Source organism: Capra hircus, chromosome 18 (assembly GCF_001704415.2).
Source record: "Capra hircus breed San Clemente chromosome 18, ASM170441v1, whole genome shotgun sequence".
In the NCBI taxonomy this organism is placed as follows: domain Eukaryota; kingdom Metazoa; phylum Chordata; class Mammalia; order Artiodactyla; family Bovidae; genus Capra; species Capra hircus.
In genome coordinates, this window is record NC_030825.1 from 40,770,964 (window position 1) to 40,796,392 (window position 25,429).

Here is a 25,429-nt window from a genome sequence, read left to right on the forward strand (position 1 = left end):
TGAAACATACTTTAAACCTAACTGGTGTACATAAGCATTTATACATTTCAAGTGTGCTTCTACTGTGGCGGGAACTGTAGGTTGGCTCAAACCAAACCCTTTCCATTTTCTTTCTGTTACGGAAGCCAAAAAGCTAAAATCTTGCCTTCCTAATTCCTCTTCTGTTGGAAGAAGCCATGTGACATAATTTTGGCTGTTAAGAATGCAAGACTATGATGGCAGGGATTTTTATCTCTTTCGTTCTCTGCTGGTCAAAACTCATCAAATTGTACATCCAAAAAATGTCCAGTTTGGTGGGAGGATGACAGATGTTTAAAGCTACAGATTTGCAACAAGTAGTAAGTAGGTCCCAGAGATTTAACGCACACATAGTGAATTTGAAAGTGTTAGTCACTCAGTTGTGTGCAATCTTTGCACATGGACTGTAGCCTGCCAGGCTCCTCTGTCCATTAAATTCTCCAGGCAAGAATACTGGAGTGGGTAGTCATTCCCTTCAGCAGGGAAGTCTTCCCAACCCAGGAACCCATGTCTCCTGCATTGCAGGCAGATTTTTTACTGTCTGAGCCACCGGGGAAGCTATGGTTTTTCCAGTAGTCATATACAGATGTGAGAGTTGGACCATAAAGAATGCTGAGTGCTAAAGAATTGATGCTTTCTAATTGTGCTGGAGAAGACACTTGAAAGTCCCTTGGACAGCAAGGAGATCAAATCAGTCAATCCTAAAGCAAATACTCACTGAAAGGACTGATGCTGAAGTTCTGATCCTTTGACCACCTGATGTGAAGAGATGATTCATTGGAAAAGACCCTGATTCTGGGGAAAGACTGAGGACAGGAGGAGAAGGGGTTGACAGAGGATGAGATGGTTGGATGGCATCATTGACACAATGGACATGAGTTTGAGCAAACTCCAGAAGATAGTGAAGGACAGGGAAGCCTGGTGTGCTGCAGTCCACAGGGTCACAGAGTCAGACAATGCTGCTGCTAAATCGCTTCAGTTGTGTCCGACTCCGTGCGACCCCATAGACGGCAGCCCACCAGGCTCCCCCATCCCTGGGATTCTCTAGGTAAGAATACTGGAGTGGGTTGCCATTTCCTTCAATGCATTAAAGTGAAAAGTGAAAGTGAAGTCGCTCAGTCGTGTCCGACTCTTAGCGACCCCATGGACTGCAGCCTACCAGGTTCCTCTATCCATGGGATTTTCCAGGCAAGAGTACTGGAGTGGGGTGCCATTGCCTTCTCTTAGCAACTAAACAAATGAATGAATAATGAATATAGGGCTTCCCAGGTGGTACTAGTGGTAAAGAACACTTCTGCCAATGCAGGAGATATAAGAGACGTGAGTTCAATCCCTGGGTCAGAAAGATCCTCTGGAAGAGGGCATGGCAACACACTCTAGTATTCTTGCTTGGAGAATCTCATGACAGAGGAGCCTGGTGGGCTATAGTCCATAATGTTGCAAAGAGTCTGACAGGACTGAAGCAACTTAGCATTGCACGCATAGTGAATATAAAAATATACTATAACCATCAAACTTTCTGAGAGACTAGAACTTAAAAATTCCAACCACTAAAAAGAAAGAATAATTATGTAATCTGGAACAGTGCTAATTATCACTATAATAGCAATCATATGACAATATATAAATGTCCCAAAGTACCATGCTGCTGCTGCTGCTGCTAAGTCGCTTCAGTCATGTTCGACTCTGTGCGACCCCATAGACGGCAGCCCACCAGGCTCTCCCATCCCTGGGATCCTCCAGGCAAGATTACTGCAGTGGGTTGCCATTAAGTTTACACAGTGTTGTGTCAAGTATATTTCAGTTTTAAAAATTTAAATGTTCAGTCTATTGTATATCAATTTTATTTCAACAAAGTGGAAAAAGAACAGTTGTTAAGAAAAATAAAAGGCAAATTAGAAAATGGAAAAAGACAGAAACAAATTTCTCAGCCCTACAGGAAGCTGAAGTGAGAATCCTGAAAGGAAAGGAGGCATCGAGACCGTTTCTCTGAATTTCAAGTCACTTCCAAGGCTAGCTGAGATTTATCTAGCTAACACTAGGTGGCACCATTGTGCTTTTTTTTTTTAAAAAAAAAATGCTGATGCTCATGTGTGCTATTTAATATTTAGTACCAAGTTCAGTTCAGATCAGTTGCTCAGTCCTGTCTGACTCTTTGTGACCCCATGAATTACAGCACGCCAGGCCTCCCTGTCCATCACCAACTCCCAGAGTTCACTCAAACTCACGTCCATCGAGTCGGTGATACCATCCAGCCATCTCATCCTCTGTCATCCCCTTCTTCTGCCCCCAAACCCTCCCAGCATCAGAGTCTTCTCCAATGAGTCAACTCTCCACATGAGGTGGCTAAAGTACTGGAGTTTCAGGTTTAGCATCATTGCTTCCAAAGAACACCCAGGGCTGATCTCCTTTAGAATGCACTGGTTGGATCTCCTTGCAGTCCAAGGGACTCTCAAGAGTCTTCTCCAACACCAAGTTCAAAGCATCAATTCTTCCACGCTCAGCTTTTTTCACAGTCCAACTCTCACATCCATACATGACTACTGAAAAAACAATAGCCTTGGCTAGACAGACCTTTGTTGGCAAAGTAACGTCTCTGTTTTTGAATATGCTATCTAGGTTGGTCATAACTTTTCTTCCAAGGAGTAAGCGTCTTTTAATTTCATGGCTGCAATCACCATCTGCAGTGATTTTGGAGCCCCCCAAAATAAAGTCTGACACTGTTTCCACTGTTTCCCCATCTATTTGCCATAAAGTGATGGACCAGATGCCATGATCTTTGTTTTCTGAATGTTGAGCTTTAAGCCAACATTTTCACTCTCCTCTTTCACTTTCATCAAGAGGCTCTTTAGTTCTTCCTCACTTTCTGCCATAAGGGTGGTGTCATCTGCATTTCTGAGGTTATTGATATTTCTCCCAGCAATTTTGATTCCAGCTTGTGCTTCTTCCAGTCCAGCATTTCTCATGATGTACTCTGCATATAAGTTAAATAAGCAGGGTGACAATATACAGCCTTGACGTCCTTCTTTTCCTATTTGGAACCAGTCTGTTGTTCCATGTCCAGTTCTAACTGTTGCCTCCTGACCTGCATATAGGTTTCTCAAGAGGCAGGTTAGGTGGTCTGGTATTCCCATCTCTTTCAGAATTTTCCACAGTTTATTGTGATCCACACAGTCAAAGGCTTTGGCATAGTCAATAAAGCAGAAGTAGATGTTTTTCTGGAACTCTCTTGCTTTTTCCATGATCCAGGGGATGTTGGCAATTTGATCTCTGGTTCCTCTCCCTTTTCTAAAACCAGCTTGAACATCTGGAAGTTCATGGTTCATGTATTACTGAAGCCTGGCTTGTAGAATTTTGAGCATTACTTTACTAGCGTGTGAGATGAGTGCAATTGTGCGGTAGTTTGAGCATTCTTTGGCATTGCCTTTCTTAGGGATTGGAATGAAAACTGACATTTTCCAGTCCTGTGGCCACTGCTAAGTTTCCCAAATTTGCTGGCGTATTGAGTGCAGCACTTTCACAGCATCATCTTTCAGGATTTGGAATAGCTCAAATGGAATTCCGTCACCTCCACTAGCTTTGTTTGTAGTGATGCTTTCTAAGGTCCACTTGACTTCACATTCCAGGATGTCTGGCTCTAGGCTTTATGACCAAGGGAGGTCCTAAAATCCTAAAAGATGATGCTGTGAAAGTGCTGCACTCAATATGCCAGCAAATTTGGAAAACTCAGCAGTGGCCACAGGACTGGAAAAGGTCGGTTTTCATTCCAATCTCTAAGAAAGGCAATGCCAAAGAATGCTCAAACTACTGCACAATTGCACTCATCTCACACACTAGTATGGAGAAGTCAATGTCCCCCCACTCCAGTACTCTTGCCTGGAAAGTCCCATGGATGGAGGAGCCTGGTGGGCTGCAGTCCATGGGGTCGCGGAGAGTCGGACACGACTGAGCGACTTCACTGTCACTTTTCACTTTCATGCATTGGAGAAGGAAATGGCACCCCACTCCAGTGTTCTTGCCTGGACAATCCCAGGGATGGGGGAGACTGGTGAGCTGCCATCTTTGAGGTTGCACACGACTGAAGCGACTTAGCAGCAGCAGCAGCAGCACACACTATTAAAGTAATGCTCAAAATTCTCCAAGCCAGGCTTTAACAATATATGAACCGTGAACTTCCAGAAGTTTAAGCTGGTTTTAGAAAAGGCAGAGGAACCAGAGATCAAATTGCCAACATCCGCTGGATCATGGAAAAAGCAAGAGAGTTCCAGAAAAACATCTACTTCTGCTTTATTGACTATGCCAAAGCCTTTGACTGTGTGGATCACAACAAATTGTGGAAAATTCTGAAAGAGATGGGAATACCAGATCACCTGACCTGCCTCTTGAGAAACCTGTATGCCGGTCAGGAAGCAACAGTTAGAACTGGACATGGAACAACAGACTGGTTCCAAATAGGAAAAGGAGTACGTCAAGGCTGTATATTGTCACCCTGCTTATTTAACCTCTATGCAGAGTACATCATGAGAAACGCTGGGCTGGAAGAAGCACAAGCTGGAATCAAGATTGCTGGGAGAAATATCCATGACCTCAGATATGCAGATGATACCACCCTTATGGCAGAAAGTGAGGAAGAACTAAAGAGCCTCTTGATGAAAGTGAAAGAGGAGAGTGAAAATGTTGGCTTAAAGCTAACATTCAGAAAACAAAGATCATGGCATCTGGTCCCATCACTTCATAGCAAATAGATGGAGAAACAGTGGAAACAGTGGCAGACTTTATTTTTGTGGGCTTCAAAATCACTGCAGATGGTGACTGCAGCCATGAAATTAAAAGACGCTTACTCCTTGGAAGAAAAGTTATGACCAACCTAGACAGCATATTGAAAAGTAGAGACGTTACTCTGCCAACAAATGTCCATGTGGTCAAGGCTATGATTTTTCCAGTAGTCATGTGTGGACGTGAGAGTTAGACTGTGAAAAAAGCTGAGCACAGAAGAATTGATGCTTTTGAACTGTGGTGTTGGAGAAGACTCTTGAGAGTCCCTTGGACTGCAAGGAGATCCAGCCAGTCCATTCTAAAGGAAATCAGTCCTGGGTGTTCCTTGGAAGGACTGATACTGAAGGTGAAGCTCCAATACTTTGACCACCGATGTGAAGAGGTGACTCATTTGAAAAGACCCTGATGCTGGGAAAGTTTGAAGGGGAGAGGAGAAGGGGACAACAGAGGATGAGATGGTTGGTGGCATCACTAACTCAATGGACATGAACTCTGGGAGTTTGTGATGGACAGGGAGGCCTGACGTGCTACAGTCCTTGGGGTTGCAAAGAGTCAGACAGACTGAGTGACTGAACTGAACTGAACCAAGGGAGGCCTTCCAGTGTTTGAAATTGTTCCATTTCTCCCCTCTCCTGATCCCAGGATGTGATTGCTGTGGCCTTATTAAAACTCCATGAACCCTGACTGTCTCTTGTATATGATTCATTCTATATCCCTTGAGCCAGGTAATGCTTGAGGCGATCCATGCTGGAAGGAAGAGACCAGGGAGGGCACTGGCCTCAGTGCTCCTAGTGGAGGGCCTCTCCGGTACAGTGGTTCCCACCTTGGAGTCTCTGCCTCAGCCCTGGGATGAACAGGTCCCCTGGGTTTTGTTACCAAAAGCTAAGGCTTTAACCGCAGTTGTTGAAGTGTCCAGTGGTCTTGGAGCATCCAAACCCACCAGTTTGGTACAAGAATCCACGTGTAACACAGAACTTATTGTCCCCAAAGTTTTTAATGATTCCTGGGCTTTGGCAAGAAATATCAGGAAGCACATATTGCATATGAAAGATAGGGAAATGGTTCATGAGACCTCACATTTAATTTGTTGCATTAGTAATTTAGAAATTTATGTTTAGGATAGTGTAGTTCATGAGTGTATAGGGTCTTGCCTTCAGTGAAAAGAGTAAGGGCTCTCCAGGTATTAGAACTGCTCTGGCTTGGGAGGGATGCCTTGGTAAAGGCTTATTCACAGGCTTATTTACCTTTGGATTTAAGGAAAGTAGCCCCAGTCATCTAGGCAAAGTATGTTTCATCTGTTTTCTGTGTTGATGCATCTAAGAATTTTTAACCCAGTTTTTAAAAAATTTGTTTGACTGTGCCCAGTCTTAGTTGTGGCACTCAGGATCTTTGTTGCAGCGTGTGGGATCTTTAGTTGTGGCGTTCGGGATCTAATTCCCTAACCAGGGATCAAACCTAGGCCCCCTGCATTGGGAGCACAGAGTCTTAACCACTGGACCATCAGGGAAGTCCCCCAACTTAAACTTGTGATAAATTTTGGTCTGATGTCTGTCATCTTGAATGCCTTTAGTTTGTAATGATTACTTTTATCCTGTTTTGTGTCCCTTTTGCTTTTTCTTTTGCTCTTTCGTCAGTTAAACAAAAAAAGATGTTTCTCCTGGTTTTATTCTACTAGTGAAACTGTTGAGGTTTAAAAAAAATTCTTTAAAATATTGCAGGTGTAGGAAAATAGAATAACAAACGCCTGTGTACCTGCCCTCAGCTTTATTGTTTCTGACCATTTTGTCATGGCTCTTAACGTATGTTTTTAGAACTAAACCATTGCAGATGGAATTGAAGTCCCCTGTGTACCTCTTTTGAATTGCTTTCCCACTCTCTGATTCCAGAGGTAGTTACCATATGAATTTGGTGTTATGCCCAAAGATGCTTTTACACTTTTATATATGGTTTTTCCATAAGCATCATAATACTATTTTACATGTTTTGAATCACCATAAGTAGCAAACTTGATGTTTTCTTCTGCAGCTTACTTTTTAAAAAATATCACGTTTAATTTCTGGCTGCTCTGGGTCTTCACTGCTTCTTGTGGGTTTTCTCTAGTTGTGACAAGCAGGGGCTCTTCTCCAGTTGCAGCGTACAGGCTGCTCACTGCAGTAGTTGTGGAGCACAGGTTCTAAATGCGCGGACTCAGTAGTTGCAGCTTGAGGGCTCCAGAGCACAGGCTCAGTAGTTGTGGCATACAGGCTTTAGTTGCCTTGCGGCATGTGGGATCTTCCTGGACCAGGGATTGAACCGGTGTCCCCTGCACTGCAAGGTGGATTCTTAACCACTAGAGCACCACTTGCTTTTTAAATTCTACTTTATAGAGTTGATATTTAACCACATAGCTCAAGTTCATTCCTTTTCACTGATGCTTAGCATCGTGGTTTTATATTTTCCATCTCTGTCTAGCTGTGCTATAGTCTAGGTCTATATTCAGTTTCACTTTCTCATTGACTGCACTCTGCTGTCCAACCCATCCACTGAGGATTTAAATTCAGTGTCTATATTCACTTGTAAAGTTCTATTTAGTTCATTTTCACGTCTGTTTATAAAACATCACTTTCCTCAAGGTTTTGATTTCTTCTTTTATGTCTTTATTTATGTTCAGACTTATCTTATATTCTGTTTTCTTATTAACCCTAGGTCTTGGACCTTGCTTTTTGTTTCATCTACTTAACCTCAATCAAAATTGCTTTTTTCTTTTTAAGTTTGTGTGCTTATCTATAGAGGAGTTTACTTTTTCTGGGGATCCTCTGCTACTCTGAAGAGATAAGGAAGGAGGAGCCAGTATATATATATAAACTTCTGCTGGGGGTAGGGGACAACAATAACAAAAAACCCATATCAAACATTAAAAGATTACTGCTAAACACAAAGCACAGGCACCTCAAGTCAATGATTTTAATGCTTTTCTTTGTTTGGAAAGATTTAAGAATTTGGGTTCACTGAAAATTTTCCTTGAATATGTATCTATGTAATCAGGGGTTCTACCCAAAGCACAGAATGCTTCCTACTTTTCTCCACCCTAAATTGCCCTCGGGTGCATTATGGGTAGGAGACTGCAGTGGCTAGTGTCTTGATCCTTGTAGAACTGAAATGGCAGGCAACGTTATTTCTTTACAGTTGCTAGGGCATCTGAGTTAGCCATGTGGTGATGCCAAAACCATAGGAGACCTTGCGAGGAGATAGGAGGATCACCTCATGGGCTAGGCTCCAAGAAGACCAGGTGCATGCGGAAGAAAATACAGCTCTAGGAGGCAATGGACCCAGTTCCTAGATTCCCCATTAAGGCTTAGTGGCAGTGTGGCACTGGCATTTTTGTTGCTACACTATTCGAAAATAGTGCCTTCATAGTAAGTGTCTGAGCCAGAGAGAGCTGGACCCCCGAGGTGCCTTTCATTTCTGAGGCACTGGAGTAGCTCCATCTTCCTGGAACTTGAGCATTTAGCAGATTATCCATGATATGTGACCTAGGTGCCACTGCTGGAGACCCTCTCCAACTGATTTGCTATCTTTGGCTCAGACTTGGTTAGGTTCACATGCATATAACTGAAAATCCAAAATAATAGAGCTTAAAATAAGACTGGAGTTGACTTTTTCCTTTTTAAAAAAAGAGATATGGAGATAGGCAGCTGCACTCCATCAGCAGGAATCCTGGTTCCTTCAGGTTCACCACACTGCCATCCATCAGACGTGGCCATATTCTCATCGTCTAAAGCAACAACTGGAGTTCTAGCCATTCCAGGATGTGGGATGGAGGGGAGGAAGAAGATTATGTCACCTTCCTTTCAAGGGAATATTCTATGAGTACTGAAAATTCTTCCACTTCATTGTGTGGACCTTGGTCCTGGGAGACCCACAGACTTACAAAGGTGGCAAGAAATGTCCTTGGCTGAGAGGCAAGGTACCAATCCCTAATTCAGTTTTCTGTTACTAAACAAGACGGATGAATGGATGTTCGTGTAGGCAACCAGCAGCCTCTGACACTACCAGTATGTCTTAACTTCATACGTCTAAAGTAGTTTGCATGTGCCGCCATGACAAAACAGCACAGACCGTGAGGCTTACATAACAGAAATTTATGTTCTCACAGTTGTGCAGGCTGGAAGTTCAAAATCAAGGTGTTATCAGGCTTGATTTCTCCTGAGGCTTCTCTCCTTGGCTTGCAGAAGGGCAAGAGGGGCAGTCATAGGAAACAACCCAGACCACGAAGAGGTTATCAGTCCCACTGGGTATTATTATGGCACAGTAGGCAGCAAATGGGTACAAGCATGTACAGGGAGGCCATGTGAGATGCCTCTGAATGCACATGTCCATCTGCCAGCAGTGCTGGAGTGTAGCTTGAGCAGCCCTGTGTTGAGGTATCCATTACGGGGTTCAGAAATTACATGAGGGAACAGACAAGATACAGCACATTGTAGAAATCATACTGCCCATGCTTTCTTTTTTTTAAATGTTATTTATTTTATCTTGGCTGTGCTTGGTCTTTTGTTGCGTGCGGGCTTTCTTGAGTTGTGGCGAGAGGGGCCTACTCTGTGTGTGTGAGCTCCTTATTACAGTGGCTTCTCGTGGCAGAGCACAGACTCTAGGGTGCTTGGGCTTCAGTAGCTGTGTGCACAGGCTTAGTTGCCCCTCCACGTGTGGAATCTTCCCTGACCAGGGACTGAACCTGTGTCCCCTGCATTGGCAGGTGGGTTCCTATCCTCTCTACCACCTGGGATTCTGCCATTGCTTTCTCATTAAAGATGTAGATTTGTCACAATCAGATTTTTCTCCAAACTAGAACTTATTTTTAAACTTTTTATTGAAGGATACTTGCTTTACAGAATTTTGTTGTTTTCTGTCAAACCTCAACATGAATCAGCCACAGATATACATATATCCTCTCCCTTTTGAACCTCCCTCCCCATATCCCACCCCACCCCACCCCTCTAGGTCATTACAGAGCCCCTGTTTGAGTTCCCTGAGCCATAAAGCAAATTCCTATTGGCTATCTATTTTACATACGGTAATTAAGTTTCCATTTTACTCCTTCCATACATCTCACCCTCTCCTCCCCTCTCCCCATGTCCATAAGTCTATTCTCTATGTCTGTTTCTCCATTGCTTCCCTGTAAATAAATTATTTGGTACCATTTTTCTAGATTCCGTATATATGCATTAGAATACGATATTTCTCTTTCTGACTCACTTCACTCTGTATAATAGGTTCTAGGTTCACCCATCTCATCAGAACTGACTCAGATGTGTTCCTTTTTATGGCTACGTATTATACCATTGTATATATGTACCACAACTTCTTTATCCATTCATGTGTCTGTCAGTGAACATCTAGGTTGCTTCCATGTTGTAGCTATACTGTAAATAATGCTGCAATGAGATACATGTGTCTTTTTCAATTTTGGTTTCCTCAGGGTATATGCCTAGGAGTGGGATTGCTGGGTCATATGGTGGTTTTAGTCCTAGTTTTTAAAGGAATCTCCATACCGTCTTCCATAGTGGCTGTATAATTCACATTCCCCCCAACAGTGCAAAAACATTCCCTTTTCTCCACACCCTCTCCAGCATTTATTGTTTGTAGACTATTTGATGATGGCCATTCTGACCGGTGTGAGGTGATATCTCATTGTGGTTTTGATTTGCATTTCTCTAATAATGAGTGATGTTGAGCATCTTTTCATGTGTTTGTTAGCCATCTGTATGTCTTCTTTGGAGAAATGTCTGTTTAGGTCTTTTTCCCACTTTTTGATTGGGTTGTTTGTTTTTCTGGCATTGAGTTGTATGAGCTGCTTGTATATTTTGGAAATGAATCCTTTGTCAGTTGTTTCATTTGCTATTATTTTCTCCCATTCCAAGGGTTGTCTTTTCATCTTGCTTATAGTTTCCTTTGCTGAGCAAAAGCTTTTACGTTTAATCAGGTCCCACTTGTTTACTTTTGTTTTTATTTCCGTTACTCTAGGATGTGGGTCATAGAGGATCTTGCTTTGATTTATGTCATCGAGTGTTCTGCCTATTAGTATTCCTCTGAGAGTTTTATACTTTCTGGTCTTACATATAGGCCTTTAATCCATTTGGAGTTTATCTTTGTGTATGGTGTTAGGAAGTGATCTAATTTCATTCTTTTACATGTAGCTGTCTAGTTTTCCCAGCCCTGTTTATTGAAGAGGCTGTCTTTGCCCCATTGTTTCCTCCTTTGTCAAAAATAAGGTACCCATAGGTGCATGGGTTTATTTCTGGGCTTTCTATCTTGTTCCATTGGTCTATATTTCTGTTTTTGTGTCAGTACCATACTGTCTTGATGATTAGCTTTGTAGTATAATCTGAGGTCGGGAAGGTTGATTCCTCCAGCTCCATTCTTCTTTCTCAAGACTGCTTTGGCTATTTGGGGTCTTTTGTGTTTCCATATGAATTGTGAAATTTTTGTTCTAGTTATGTGAAAAAAAATGCCATTGGTAATTTGATAGGGATCACATTGAATCTGTAGATTGCATTTGGCAGTATAGTCATTTTCACAATATTGATTCTTCCTACCCAGGAACATGGAATATCTCTCCATCTGTTTATGTCATCTTTGATTTCTTTCATCGGTATTTTATAATTTTCTGTGTACAGTTCTTTTGTCTCCTTAGGTAAGTTTATTCCTAAATATTTAATTCTGTTTGTTGCAATGGTGAATGGGATTGATTCCTTAATTTCTCTGATTTTTCATTGTTAGATATAGAAATGCAAGTGATTTATGTGTATTGATTTTGTATCCTGCAACTTTGCTAAATTCACTGATTAGCTCTAGTAATTTTCTGATACCATCTTTAGGGTTTTCTATGTACAATATCATGTCATCTGCAAACAGTGAGAGCTTTACTTCTTCTTTTCCAATCTGGATTCCTTTTATTTCTTTTCCTTCTCTGATTGCTGTAGCTAGGACTTCCAGAACTATGTTGAATAATAGTGGTGAAAGTGGGCACTCTTGTTAGAATTTATTGTAGTATGGTGTGAAGTAAGAATCTTATTTTCTTTTCCTATTGTGATATCCAAATGTTCCAGCATAATTTACTAAGAAACCCCTCCTTTCTCCACTGCTTTTTTTCAGCTCTATCAAATGATTGACATACAATTGAATTGAATCAGCTTGTTGATTTCTATTAAAGGGTCTTGCTGGGATTTTGATTGGATTGCTTTAAATATATAGAGAAATTTGGGGATAATTGACATCTTAGTATTGGGTTTTTCAATCAGTTAACAGAGTATCTCTCTCAATTTATTAGGTATTCTTTCATCTCTTCTGTCATTATAATTTTCATCATTTGTATCTTACACATATTTTGTTAGATTTATACATATTTCATGTTTTCTGTGCTGTTGTAAATGGTACTACTTTAAAATTTTTATTGAAGTTGTATTACAGGAAATTTTATTGCTGCATATTTCAGTTTCCAACAGTTTATCTTTTTGCACCTCTAACTCTGTGATCTTGCTAAACTCACTTGTTAGTTCTAGCAGTTTTGTTTCTTTCTTTGGATTTTTTTTAATGTAGATAATAATGTCATCTGCAAATCTGAACAGTTTTATTTCTAATCTCTATGCCTTTTATTTCCTCTTCTGACCTTTCTGCACTTGCTAGGACTCCAGTGCGATGTTGAATAATATAATGGGAAGAGCGGTCATACCTGCCTTGTTGCCAACCTTAGAGGGAAGGCATTCTGTCTCTGATCATTGTTTTCAGCTGCAAGGACACAATCACGTCAAATCATATCAATATACACGCTGCAACAAAACAGTTTAAGTACTTTTTGGTCGGCTAAGGCAAAAATGATCGTGCATGAAATCGAAGTTCCCCTATAACTGCAATTGTAATGGGATATGAAAATGTGGGATTCCTATTGCTGACAAAGTCACAAGGCACTGCTGATAATGTTGTGGTCCTCGCCAACACAAAATTGAAGGAAATTCTAAATTTCAGCTAGAGATTAGCTTAACGATAAGCTTTTTGTATTTGATGTCGCCGGTTAAAATCGCGAGCCTGGAGAGGAAAGGCATGGACCACAGAGACGTGCGCTCTGGCTTCCTAGAGAGGAAGTTCGCGATACTTGGGTGCCACGGCCGACGTAGTGACGCACTTCCGGTCACACCGCATATTGCACTTTTCCTGAGGTGAGTTTCTGGGTCTTGTCGTCTCAGCGAGCCTGCTGGGAGCACACCTTTCACCCTGGAGAAGGATGTCCGCTTATTCCGTCGTGTCCAGGTGGAGGGAGTCCGGCGGCGCCACCTGGTCCGGGGAGCTAACGCGCCCGCCGGCCAGTCAGACCGGCGCTTGGTGCCTTCGCCCCAGTCCTTAGCGGCCGCCTTGTGTAAGGCTGTGGATGAAAAGGAGACGCCGTTTGATCTCACACAGCCACAGCCTCCCCTGCTCCCTGGGCTGCTGCTGCTGCTAAGTCGCTTCAGTCGTGTCCGACTCTGTGCGACCGCATGGACGGCAGCCACCAGGCTCCCCCGTCCCTGGGATTCTCCAGGCAAGAACACTGGAGTGGGTTGCCATTTCCTTCTCCAGTGCATGAAAGTGAAAAGTGAAAGTGAAGTCGCTCAGTCGTGTCCGACTCTTAGTGATCCCATGGACCGCAGCCTACCAGACTCCTCCATCCATGGGATTTTCGAGGCAAGAGTGCTGGAGTGGGTTGCCATTGCCTTCTCCTAGCAACTACTAACTGAGCCGCTAAATGCTGGTTGCTGTTCTAGGTTCCCAAGATGCAGCTGCGAATGAGAGGGCCGTGGGCCCCTCTCCCAGGGACCTTTCAGTTTAATTAAAAGTCCTCTGTTAATCAAGTGCGATCATTCTTGACGTGCACAAGGCCTTATAGGACTTGACCTCTTACAACTTCTTCACCTTTGTCTTAAGCACATTCCCTTGACTCTTTGGACTTTCACTTCAAGAACATACTTTTGCACATACTGTTTAACTTTGGGAAGATTTTCCTTTCAACTTAAGTAGTTCCTATTCTTAAGCCTCCGCATCTAGGATAAAGTATCCCTGTTACTAGTCACGATTGTGGTTTTAAAGATAATTCTGAGGATCTTTGATTCTTATTTGTTTCATTTAGTTTAAGCCCCATGAAGGAAGGGATCACACCCTTCTTTCTCGACTGTTTGTCCTGTGTCTCGCACTTGGCCTGGAATGAAATAAGTTTGAGATAAATGTTGGATAAAGAAAACACATCGTCTTAAACTGAGAGAGGTGGTATACAAGAAAGAGAATCCAGTGCTAGTGGAGTGTGTAACCTGGGACCCCGTCTGGTCTGTAGAGACAGGTTTTGGTGAGCTGGCAGTTACCTATATGAACAGAGGGCCGACTTCTGAAAAGTATTGCACACAGTCTATCAGTTACAAAGATTCTAAAGGTTGGAGAAGAGTGGTTCATGCAGAGGAAACAGCAGGTACAAAGGTCCTGAATTAGCATAATAGAGAAGCTGAAAGAAGACCAGTGTGGCTAAACTAAAAGAAAAGAGGGTGGCACAGAGATGAGGCTAACAGGAGATGGCCACACCAGTGAATTTCATTTGGGAAAGTCCTGGCTTTTTGATAGGATATGACTGAGTAACAAGAATACAAAGTGTCTATAGGGGATGATATAATTAAAGTAGTGACCCAGACATTTTTGCCTGATGAAGTGGTCTTTTCATGGTCTTTTGCTAATTGGTTTCTGGTTATCACTGGGTCCTAGAAGAGGGTGATGAACAAAAAAAGATGTGTGCCCCAAGATCAAGAAAAGGAAACCTTACTCTAAGATGATTTTTCTGATTTGGGGCACTACCTTTATCTGCTTTTTAGCCTTAGAATCCCTTAATTGAGTTCTAAAAGAAAAAATCCTGTTGGGATTACTGTTGGAAGCAATTTGATGTAGTTATTAAAAGCTTGGCCTCTGGAAATCAGGCCCATCTGGTTTGGGATCCAAGTTCATCCATCCACTGGCTGAGTGACCTTCATAGAGAAAATTATTTTCTTAGACTGTTTTCTTATTTGGGGAAAAAAAAAGGTTTAAAGAATTATTGAGGTGATTGAATGAGTGGATATATATCTATCATCCAAAAACATATTTCTTTTTTTTAACCATTTATGTTTCTCAGTAAAATTTTATTTTTAAAAATAAAGGTCTAGGTCCCTTCTTATAGGGTTTGTTTTGAGTTTTCTGATGTATTGCTTGTTTGCTCTTTGTGCATTCGTCTTCCCTTGCTCTCATGTCTTAGGACAGACAGTGTTGCACGATGTTGGTGAGTACAAGCTCTGGTACCCAAGGTCAAGTTACTTACCTTTCAAAATCTTAATTTCCTAAGAATTCAAACCGCATGGCATATTGTGGGGAAATATTCGTATACCATTTACTCAGTGGCATTTAGTGAATGGTTGTTGCTGTTATTGGCAGATTTGTTTTAAAAAAGAGCCTTTGTCTGGATCGGCTCACTCTTGTTTCTCTTTGCTTCTTCCCTCAGCCCCTGCCCTTCATTGAGAGAGAGCCCAATAATGGCTGTCATGCCCCTGAAAGTCTGGCACCAGGTGAGCTGTGGTTCCCTCAGGTCAGCCTTGGAGAGATCTGATGTGAAGAAAGAGGGAGATGAGAGAGATGATTCTGGCAAGAAGTCTTAGAGCCAAAGCAGTTGGAAGACCCTTGTTGACTCTCTTCAGTAGGACTGGATGCTGGGGGAAAGCTGATGACGCGGGAATGAGCAGCCAGAAGTCCAGCAACAGTGGCTGCATAGATGGTCCAGGGAGGCAGAAGGATAGTCTCCTGTACTCTGAGGATCTCTGTTGAGCTAGTGGGTTTCCAGGTTTAGTGGTTCCTCCTGCGGAGGGCCCTGTGAGAATGAGGGGCTCAGATTGGCATTATAGGTGTCCATTACACAGTGGGAGTAACCAAGATCAGGGAGACCACAAGGTTCTTGGGAAGCAGGGGCAGAGCGATAGCAGGAAGAATACAAGAAAAAGGGAGCTTGTACCATTTATTCAGAAGTTGGCTTGGCTAATCAAGGCAGGGGGCTATGACAGGAAAAATCTGCACTAGGACAAAATACCTCAAGTTAGGGATCCTGTAAAGCCTCTGTGACTTTGTGGCCTTGAGCCAGTCACTTAGCTTCTTTGCACCTTAACTTCATCTGTGAAGTGAACATTAAATACATATATGGGATAAGGAAATTGATTTCTTGAGTTGATTTCACTTTTTGAGACTGATGAATTGCTGGGTGTTCCTTAACTATTTCCTTATTCCTGGGACATATTTATCTACTAACTCAGCATCTATGAACCATATCCCAGGTTCCTGTCCTGGATTTCTGATGTCTGGCTTGTCCCTCTGCCTGACATCGTCTACCCTGCTGCTCCCATCTTCTGGTCTTACATAAGTTGTCAGTTACTGGTATCACCGGGTCACAATCCTGACCACTCAGTTTCTAGGCTGCTGAGTAGTTGTTGACTTTGTTCTCCCTTGTTGCCATTTTCAGAGTCTGACTCTTTCTGGCTACTCTCTCTTCCATTTGTCCCATCTTTTATATTGACCTCCTTCAGGGTTCATCATTCCTTTTCTTAGATTTTGTTTGCAGAGCTTCCCAGCTAGTTTCTCTGTACAGTCTTGTGCTTTCCCCTCATCATTTGTTACCTGATAGAGCTTGGTTTCTTGAGCTCAGATTTTATTCTGTAGTCCAGGGTTCTTGGACTTTACTGTGCATAAGAATCACCTGGAGGGCTTATGAAACCACAGATTGATCTCGGATAGGGCCTGTGAATTTGCCTTTCTGGCAAGTTCCTAGGTGATCCTGCTAGTGCGGTGGGGTACCACGCCTTGAGAACCATTGTTGTAGTTCATGATGACTCATTCAAGGAAGTCATTCAGTTGACTAAGTCAGTTTGTTGTCATAAGTCCATGATTGTATAGCTGGCTGAGGAAGGATTCAATGCAGGACAGGCCTAGAATTGGAGTTAAGTATCTCTAGCAGGTATTAGTGAACTGATTGTATGATAGTGAAGAGGAATCAGATTCCAGAAATATTTAGAAAATAAAATTGGCAGGATTTGATTACTGACTGCTTATTGGAAATGAGCAGTGAATAGGGCAAGTTATTCCAGGATGAATTTCAGATTTCTAACTTAGGAGACTGGGATGAAATTCGTACTATTTCTGTGTTGAGAAACAACACTTTCACTCACTGTGCTGGTTAGTTACATGAATTGAAGATAGAGCCAGTTTGGCAGGAGGCAGATAGAGTGGATGCATTTGGTGTTAGATGGTGACAGTGCTGACGAGATCTGCAGAGTCAATTGAGGTATTGAAAGGTGGGAGGACATTCCCTGCATATTCAGGTAACCAAGTTTGATACCAAAGTCTGGGGAATAAATAAAAATTCTAAGCCATATCTTGAGCTTTCTGGCAAGGTAGAGTAGGGCCATCAGGGATGGGAAAGGGTGGCTATTGAAAAAGCATGATACTTAGTTGACAGAAACATTTACAGATTGTTTTGGAGGTGTATGAAGAAAAGCAGTTAAAAGAACTACCCAGCAGCAATTTGATTCCAGAAGCATATTCTCCCAGGAAAACCCATCAGGAAGCAGAATACACTGTCCCATGCAGCACTGAGTTCTCTCTGCTGGACATTCTTGAGCACAGGCTACACAACCCCTTCTTCAAGCAGGAGATGAGGGTCAGATGAGGCCAGTCATCAGGGCAAACCATGACTCTGTTCCTGTCATTTGAACTTGAGGTCTGGGGTAGAATGAGCATGCGTGGGGAACATGGATTGATTGGGCACTTGGGGCAATGAAGGGGGAACAGGTTGGTCCTGCAGTGTCACTTCTGAGTGGGTGTCTGAAGAGATAAAGCTAACTGTTTACTTGTAGGTGCAACAATAAAAGATTGAAAGTTTTATAGAATCAAAGAGATTTTGCTCTAGGGATTTAAATTCATGGGAGACTTTCCAGGGTTTTCAAAACATGATGGTACGTTTCATGAGACTAAATTTTGTGTCCAAATGGAAGTTCTAACTTTTAGTGAGAGAAGTTCCAGAATTTTGTTGTAGCAACAGTCATTTAACAATCAGCTCACTATCCCTGTCCCTTGTGCCCCACACTCTGAGCCAGAGAATTGGCTCTGGCATAGCAGGAACCTCTTGTTTTAGGAGGTGGTGACCTTTGAGGATGTGGCTGTTTACTTCACCCGGACAGAATGGGCTGGCCTTTCTCCTGCACAGAGGGCCCTGTACAGAAGTGTGATGCTGGAGATCTATGGGAACTTGACATCCCTGGGTAAGGCCACTTTTCTCCTGGTGCTCAGATCTGTGCTTTCCTGTTTCCTTCCTTTTCCCCTCCTTATCAGCCAGGGGTGTGGTGTGGAAAGCGGGGAGTTATCTCTTGTACCCTCCACGGTCCTGGGACTGAGACCAAATGACCCACTTGAGAGGTTATTGGGTAGGGACACGTCTTGGGTCAGTTTGGTCCCAATGTAAGGAATTGTTTTCACTTGGTATGAGTATGCTCCATCCTCCCAGGGCCTCTGCAGGGTAAGTACTGTCTGTTGTTAGATAAGTTTTCACCTTACTTTTGTCTCCCTGTAGTCTAGGGAAGGGTATGACCCCTTCCCTTTGTTTGCATATGTCCCTCAGGATCACTAACTTACTCGTGGGTCTGGTTTTAGGAAGTGATCACAAATGCTCATTTTCCACTTGAGCAAAAATCTTGGCTTTCCCCAGTCCTGAGCCCTTTACTGTGGATCTGTTCTAGTCTCACTGAGACTCTTGAGCTTTTCGTTCTTTTGACACAGCATACACGGGACTGACAGGTGCCATTTTCTACCCTTTTCAGGATACCCAGTTCCCAAACCTGCGTTAGTCTCACTTCTAGAGAGAGGGGATTTGCCTGTAGGCCTGGAGACACAGGATAATCCTCCTGCACAGGGGACCAGAGACATCTATAAAAGTAAGTGAGGCGGTGACTATAGAGCTTTACAGAGCAGTATGTTTTAAATGAACCATGCTGTGAAGGATTTAAATAGATGATTTCTCAAAATAGGCAAATACAAAACCATTTCCACCAACCATAACTCTTTTCCACATATTCCCGATTAATGCATCTCATAATTCTCAAATCTATTTCCTTGTCAACTGTTCTCTACCTGTAAATATTTGACACTTTCATTTTATTAGCCTTACTGAACAGCAGGCTGATGTTGGGAGTTTAGTAATCTCTAAAATCTCTGTTGTGAAAGTGAAAGTGTTAGTCACTCAGTTATGTCCAACTCTTTGTAACCCCATGGACTATAGCCCACCAGGCTCCTCTGTCCATGGAATTCTCCAGGCAAGAGTACTGGAGTAGGTAGCCATTTCCTTCTCCAGGGGATCTTCCCAACCCAAGGACTAAACCCAGGTTTCCTGCATTGCAGGCAAATTCGTTACTGACTGAGCCACCAGGGATAGTTAAATATGGGGTATATGTTTTCAGATCCCCAATGGATGCCTGAAACTGCAGGTAGTATCAAACCCTATGGAGTTATCCCTGGGTATCCACAGGGGATTGACTCCAGGACCTTTGTAACTGTGGGGTCTGCTTTCTTGGGTACAGAAAATCAGCTATGTATCATGTCTTTTTTTAATATATGCATACCTGTGATAAATTAGACACAGTAAGAGAATACCCATGTTGCCAGTGTCACTCCTCTTGCATGTTGGAGCCATTATGAAGTAAAATAAGGGTTACTTGAACACAAGTACTGAAATCCTGCAAAGGTCTATCTGATAACTGAATTATTAATAGGCAGGTAGCATATACAAAAGAATGAGTTACATCTGGTTGGAGTGGGTTGCTGCTAGGTTTCATTATGCTGTTCAGAACAGTGCACAATTTAAAACTTAAGGATTATTTATTTCTGGAACTTTACGTTTAATATTTTTGGATTGTGGTTGACATGGAAACTGAAACTATGGAAAGAGGGACTGCAGATAAGGGGTAACCACTATAATTTTCAATATTCTTTTGTTTTTGCTATAATTCTCAGGTGGCATTTTTGTTTTCTGTTTGTTATGTCAGATGCCAGGACCCACATGGACAGTGAGTTAACACCAACATGGGGAATTTCTGAAGAAAGAGACATGATGATGTCACATGGGCCACAGAAGAATGTTCTTAACAAAAGCAGCTTCCTAGAAACATGTGAACTGGAGCAACACCAGGAAATCCCCACAGTGAAAAATATTAGACGAAAGGTTCTAAGAATCCACTATGATAGGAAGCCCTTCAGATGTGAGGAGTGTGGGAAATGCTTCAGCTATTTTTCTTACTATGTTAGACATCAGAGAATCCACACTGGGGAGAAACCCTTTGAGTGTAATGAGTGTGGAAAAGCCTTTAATGGCAATTCTTCATTAATTCGACATCAGAGAATCCACACCGGTGAGAAACCCTATCAGTGTGAAGAGTGTGGGAGAGCCTTTAATGATAATGCAAATCTGGTCAGGCATCAGAGAATCCACAGTGGGGACAGACCCTATCTCTGTAGGGAGTGTGGAAATGGTTTCACCAGTAGTTCTGAGTTTGTTATACACCAGAGAATTCACACTGGAGAGAAACCTTATGAGTGTAATGAGTGTGGAAAAGCTTTTGTTGGTAATTCACCACTTCTGCGACATCAGAAAATCCACACTGGAGAGAAACCATATGAGTGTAATGAGTGTGGCAAAAGCTTTGGAAGGACTTCTCATCTTAGTCAGCATCAGCGTATTCACACAGGGGAAAAGCCTTACTCTTGTAAAATATGTGGGCAAGCCTTCAATTTCCATACAAAACTGACTCGGCACCAGCGAGTCCACAGTGAGGTGAAACCTTTTGACTGTATATGTTGTGAAAAAGTGTTTAGTACTCAGGCTCAGTTGAAAAGGCATCTAAGAATCCATATTCAGGAGACCTCCTGTGATGAGTGTGGAAAAGTCTTCACTAGCAAAAGAAATCTGCTTCAGCATCAAAGAGTCCATACTAGAAAGAAACCCTGTGAATATGTCAAGTATGAAAAAACCTTTAGGACATCTTCCCAGCTAGACTGTGTCCACCCTGGAGAGAAGCCTGTGCTGGATGTTGGTTGTTTTGGGCTCCCAGAATTCTTTACCCCCTTTTACTGGTAACAGTACAGTATATCTCCTTTCCTTCTATCTTCCACTCGGGCAGAATGTGTGACACAGGCCCCGCTTAGCTGCAGATTCTTCCCCTCAAGCTATAGCTGTTGGTTCATGTGTCAGTAGATGACCCAGGATAGTCCAGTTAGAATCCCAAACTGAGTTAATAACCCTCCTAATGTTGAGCGTGGCCCTGGCCACAGCAACCAGACAGCAGACTGTGGCCCTGTAATTCTTTCACCTTCCAGTTGTTGCAAACTTTTGACATTCGTACTTGTTAAGAATCAAAGATATGTGAACAATGCGGCCTCCTAATGATGGTTTCAAAGGCTTCTTGGTGTTTGGAGAACCATGTGCACCCATGTGGACTTTGGAAAGCCTGCCAGTTATGAATTCCATGGTATTGAACAACTCTTGAAACTCCCAGTACTTCATTGAGCAAGGATTTCCTTACACCCTTAGCATTTGGTGTCTGTTCTTTGTAGCACAGGGAGAAGAGGCTGGAAAAATGAGCTGTTTGGGGGAGTGGTTGATTAATGCGGCCCAGAGTAGGCTTGAATCCTGAGCTCCCACCCCCCAGGAACAAGACAGGTCTGTGGGCCTTGCAAGGGCACAAGACCTGTTCTGAGCCAGTCTCTTGAGATCCAAGAACCTGATGTTCAAGGCTGGAGCCTGGAGTTTACCACCATCATCATCCTTGCTCTTCAGCAAATGGAAGAACTTGCTGTGGCTGGATAGCAAGAGCATTTGACAGGTAGCTATAGCCACTGACTCTAAATAAATCCCTTTTTACCTTCTGCTTCAGATTCTGTGCTGTGCAGTGGGATATGCTGCTTTCACCGAGCCAGAATCTGTCCACATGTCCAAGTACAGCACCCCAGCTTTCCTTAGGGAGCTACATCTCACGTGCTTCCAGTCTAGACAGTATCAGAGGGCTGATCCCACACTCCACCCATCTGGAAGATGGGTATATGATGCATGTCTAGCCAGTTCCATTTTCTCTCCTCTGATTGCTATGATTGCTATGAGGGCGAGAATGTTATCCAAGCCAGACCAAAGGCATTCCAAATCATGAGTTTCATTGAACCCTAGTGAAGGAGAAACCATTCCCAGTAGAATGGGCTTTGAGCTTGTGTCATCCTGGAGGTGCTGGGTGAGAGACTGCCTGAGTGGAGTCACCGTAAGGCAATCAGCAGGACTGACAGAGAGGGGCCAGGTCGCACGCTATATGATCCCTTGGATCTGACACCTCTGAACCCACTCTTCAACTTGTCTCTTGTAAAGATTGCTTTCTATCATCTATAATATATTTATTTCACTTGAGTGTGTCTAGTCCCTTGTAATCAAAAAAGCCCTGACACATTGTTGGTTGACACATTGGATTATTGGTTGTTGGTTGACACATTGGATTATTGGTTGTTGGTTGACACATTGGATTATTGGTTGTTGGTTGACACATTGGATCATTGGTTGTTGAGGCTCCCTCTGGCATGGTGTCTCTGATGGATGGGGCATGTTTAGGGGAGGTGAAGACACTAGGTGCAGTCAGGTCTAAGGGGAGCTGCCAGACAACTCTTCCTAATTTCTTGACGTCCCAGAACACAGAGAGGAGGACTAGCAGGGAGAAAGGGCCAGGGGATGGTCAGTTGGTCTGTTTGTATTTTCCATATTTTAGGGTTTATTTTGTTTGTGTTTTTCACCCGTTGAAGTCTTTCAGCACATCTGCCAGAAACTCATGACAGCCTATTTACTTATTGGCTTCTTATACTGTAATTCATGAAAATCTATAAAATTTTTTTTTTACCTCTACCATGAAATAACTGGTAATTCTTTAAGGACAAACATTTCCAGACTTCCAACAGAGTCAGTCATGACTGTCTCCAGGCCACTTTTATCAGCCTCATTGCCTTTTGTTTTTAAAAGTCCCTGTCTCTCTCCCTCTAGAATCTTTTTGTTAAAACAGGAAGGTAGCTAGATATGGCAACCTACTCCATTATTCTTGCCTGTGAAATTCCATGGTCAGAGGAGCCCGATGGGGCTATAGTCCATGGGGTCACAAAGAGGCGAACATGACTGAGCAGCTAAACAACAACAAAAGCTAGACATGAGCAGAGAAAGGGGAGCATGGGCCAGATGGCAGGAAGCTATGCATCTTGTGCAGAGGAGAGGGGGATCCTTGGAACCTCCATACTGGAAACCATACATTTGGAGATAAGTGTCCTGGAGGCAGAACAAAGAAATGTGGGAAAATGCAGGAATATCTGGTGTCTGAATGTAACCTTTCACTCATTATGCTTTCATTACAATAAAATAAGCCTTGCAGATAAGTGGCCATCCTGCAGTGATGCCATGACATTTCTGATCAATGCTAAATAAGGACAAAAGTCCTTCCCTCCAGGAAGATGGTGCTGCAATAAAAATCAGAGAACATGACCCCCAAACCCAGTGAATATTATGTTCCACATACCTGGCTTGCCAGAAAAACTCAGGGCAGCTATTCACCTGAGCCTGTCTGCTCTTCCCACTGAGAGTGTACTTTAATTTAAATAAATCCTTGCTTTCTCTGTCTTGATTTCTCTGTCTCATCTCTGAATATTTCTGGGATAAAACAAGAACCCTTCACCAAGAACACTTTCAGGGTTACCTCAGTCTGTCTTCGGAATAGCAATTCTTAAAACCCAAAATAAATTATTTTGTTTGTTGTCTCCTGCATTATATTATTTTATGTTTTAACACTTAGCAATATATATGTAGAGTCATCTTTGTCTCTGCTTGGGTTTGTGGTTCATTTCTTTCAATAGCTAAACTATTCCATTGCCTATGTAGGATGGGAAAAATGATTTTCCCTATGCTTTTCTTCATTCTTGGCTGAGGCCCCCTCTGTAATGACCTCATAAAAAGGTAACTTCTGATGGATTTATAGATATGGGTTTGCAGTTTAAAAACTTAATCAGCCTAAAATAATTCTTAGATTAAACAGGCATATTTGGGGTGCATATGCTCTTGCCCTTCACATGTCAGTGCCCCAATATGCTAATATGTTCACCTACAGAAGAACATCCTAATATCTTTAAGCTTTTAGCCATTATGAATAGAGCTGAGGTATATAATTTGTGGCAATTTTGTTTGAACACAGTTTTTCAAAAAATTGTCTAAATACTAGAGGTCTGATTTTTATATGCATGGTAAGACTTGTTTAGTTAAAGGAAAAACTTCCAAACTGTCTTACAAAATGATTGTACCTGTACTCCACCAGCAGAGAAGTAGAGGTCCTGTTCTTCCCCCCTCCAGCGACAGATATTGTCATGTTTTGAAGGTTAGCAGTTCTAATAGATGTGCAGTACTGTCACATTCTGATTTGTATTTCCCTCAGTTCAGTACAGTTCAGTTCAGTTGCTCAGTCTTGTCCGACTCTTTGCGACCCCATGAATCGCAGCACGCCAGGCCTCCCTGTCCATTACCAACTCCCGGAGTTCCCTCAGACTCACGTCCATCGAGTCAGTGATGCCATCCAGCCATCTCATCCTCGGTCGTCCCCTTCTCCTCCTGCCCCCAATCCCTCCCAGCATCAGAGTCTTTTCCAATGAGTCAACTCTTCACATGAGGTGGCCAAAGTACTGGAGTTTCAGCTTTAGCATCATTCCTTCCAAACAAATCCCAGGGCTGATCTCCTTCAGAATGGACTGGTTGGATCTCCTTGCAGTCCAAGGGACTCTCAAGAGTCTTCTCCAACACCACAGTTCAAAAGCATCAATTCTTCAGCGCTCAGCCTTCTTCACAGTCCAATTCTCACATCTATACATGACCACAGGAAAAACCATAGCCTTGACTAGACGGACCTTAGTCGACAAAGTAATGTCTCTGCTTTTGAATATGCTGTCTAGGTTGGTCATAACTTTTCTTCCAAGGAGTAAGTGTCTTTTAATTTCATGGCTTCAGTCACCATCTGCAGTGATTTTGGAGCCCCCCAAAATAAAGTCTGACACTGTTTCCACTGTTTCCCCATCTATTTCCCATGAAGTGATGGGACCGGATGCCATGATCTTCGTTTTCTGAATGTTGAGCTTTAAGCCAACTTTTTCACTCTCCTCTCACTTTCATCAAGAGGCTTTTTAGTTCCTCTTCACTTTCTGCCATAAGGGTGGTGTCATCTGCATATCTGAGGTGATTGATATTTCTCCCGGCAATCTTGATTCCAGCTTGTGTTTCTTCCAGTCCAGTGTTTCTCATGATATACTCTGCATATAAGTTAAATAAGCATGCAAAAAAGCAAAATGGCTGTCTGGGGAGGTCTTACAAATAGCTGTGAAAAGAGAGGTGAAAAGCAAAGGAGAAAAGGAAAGATATAAGCATCTGAATGCAGAGTTCCAGAGAATAGCAAGAAGAGATAAGAAAGCCTTCTTCAGCAATCAATGCAAAGAAATAGAGGAAAAGAACAGAATGGGAAAGACTCGAGAT

At 42.6% G+C, this 25,429-nt stretch overlaps 1 protein-coding gene and 1 non-coding gene across 2 annotated transcripts; one reads left to right on the forward strand and one right to left on the reverse strand.

Moving 5' to 3' along the window:
- On the reverse strand, positions 6,229–6,301 carry TRNAG-CCC. The gene has a single exon. It is a non-coding gene; the product is annotated as a tRNA-Gly (tRNA).
- On the forward strand, positions 12,954–23,412 carry ZNF19 (zinc finger protein 19). The gene is made up of 5 exons (XM_005692223.3): positions 12,954–12,986; positions 15,317–15,380; positions 17,990–18,116; positions 18,672–18,785; positions 19,893–23,412. The coding sequence occupies exons 2-5, from the start codon at positions 15,348–15,350 to the stop codon at positions 20,978–20,980; spliced, it is 1,362 nt and encodes a 453-aa protein (XP_005692280.2). The 5' UTR covers positions 12,954–12,986; positions 15,317–15,347; the 3' UTR covers positions 20,981–23,412.

Bases quoted from the DNA above. Each gene is read 5' to 3' on its own strand.
- ZNF19 (XM_005692223.3), top strand. From the start codon at position 15,348: ATGGCTGTCATGCCCCTGAAAGTCTGGCACCAG. The intron at 15,381-17,989 runs GTGAGCTGTGGT...CTCTTGTTTTAG, and splicing joins CCCTGAAAGTCTGGCACCAG to GAGGTGGTGACCTTTGAGGA. The intron at 18,117-18,671 runs GTAAGGCCACTT...TACCCTTTTCAG, and splicing joins TGGGAACTTGACATCCCTGG to GATACCCAGTTCCCAAACCT.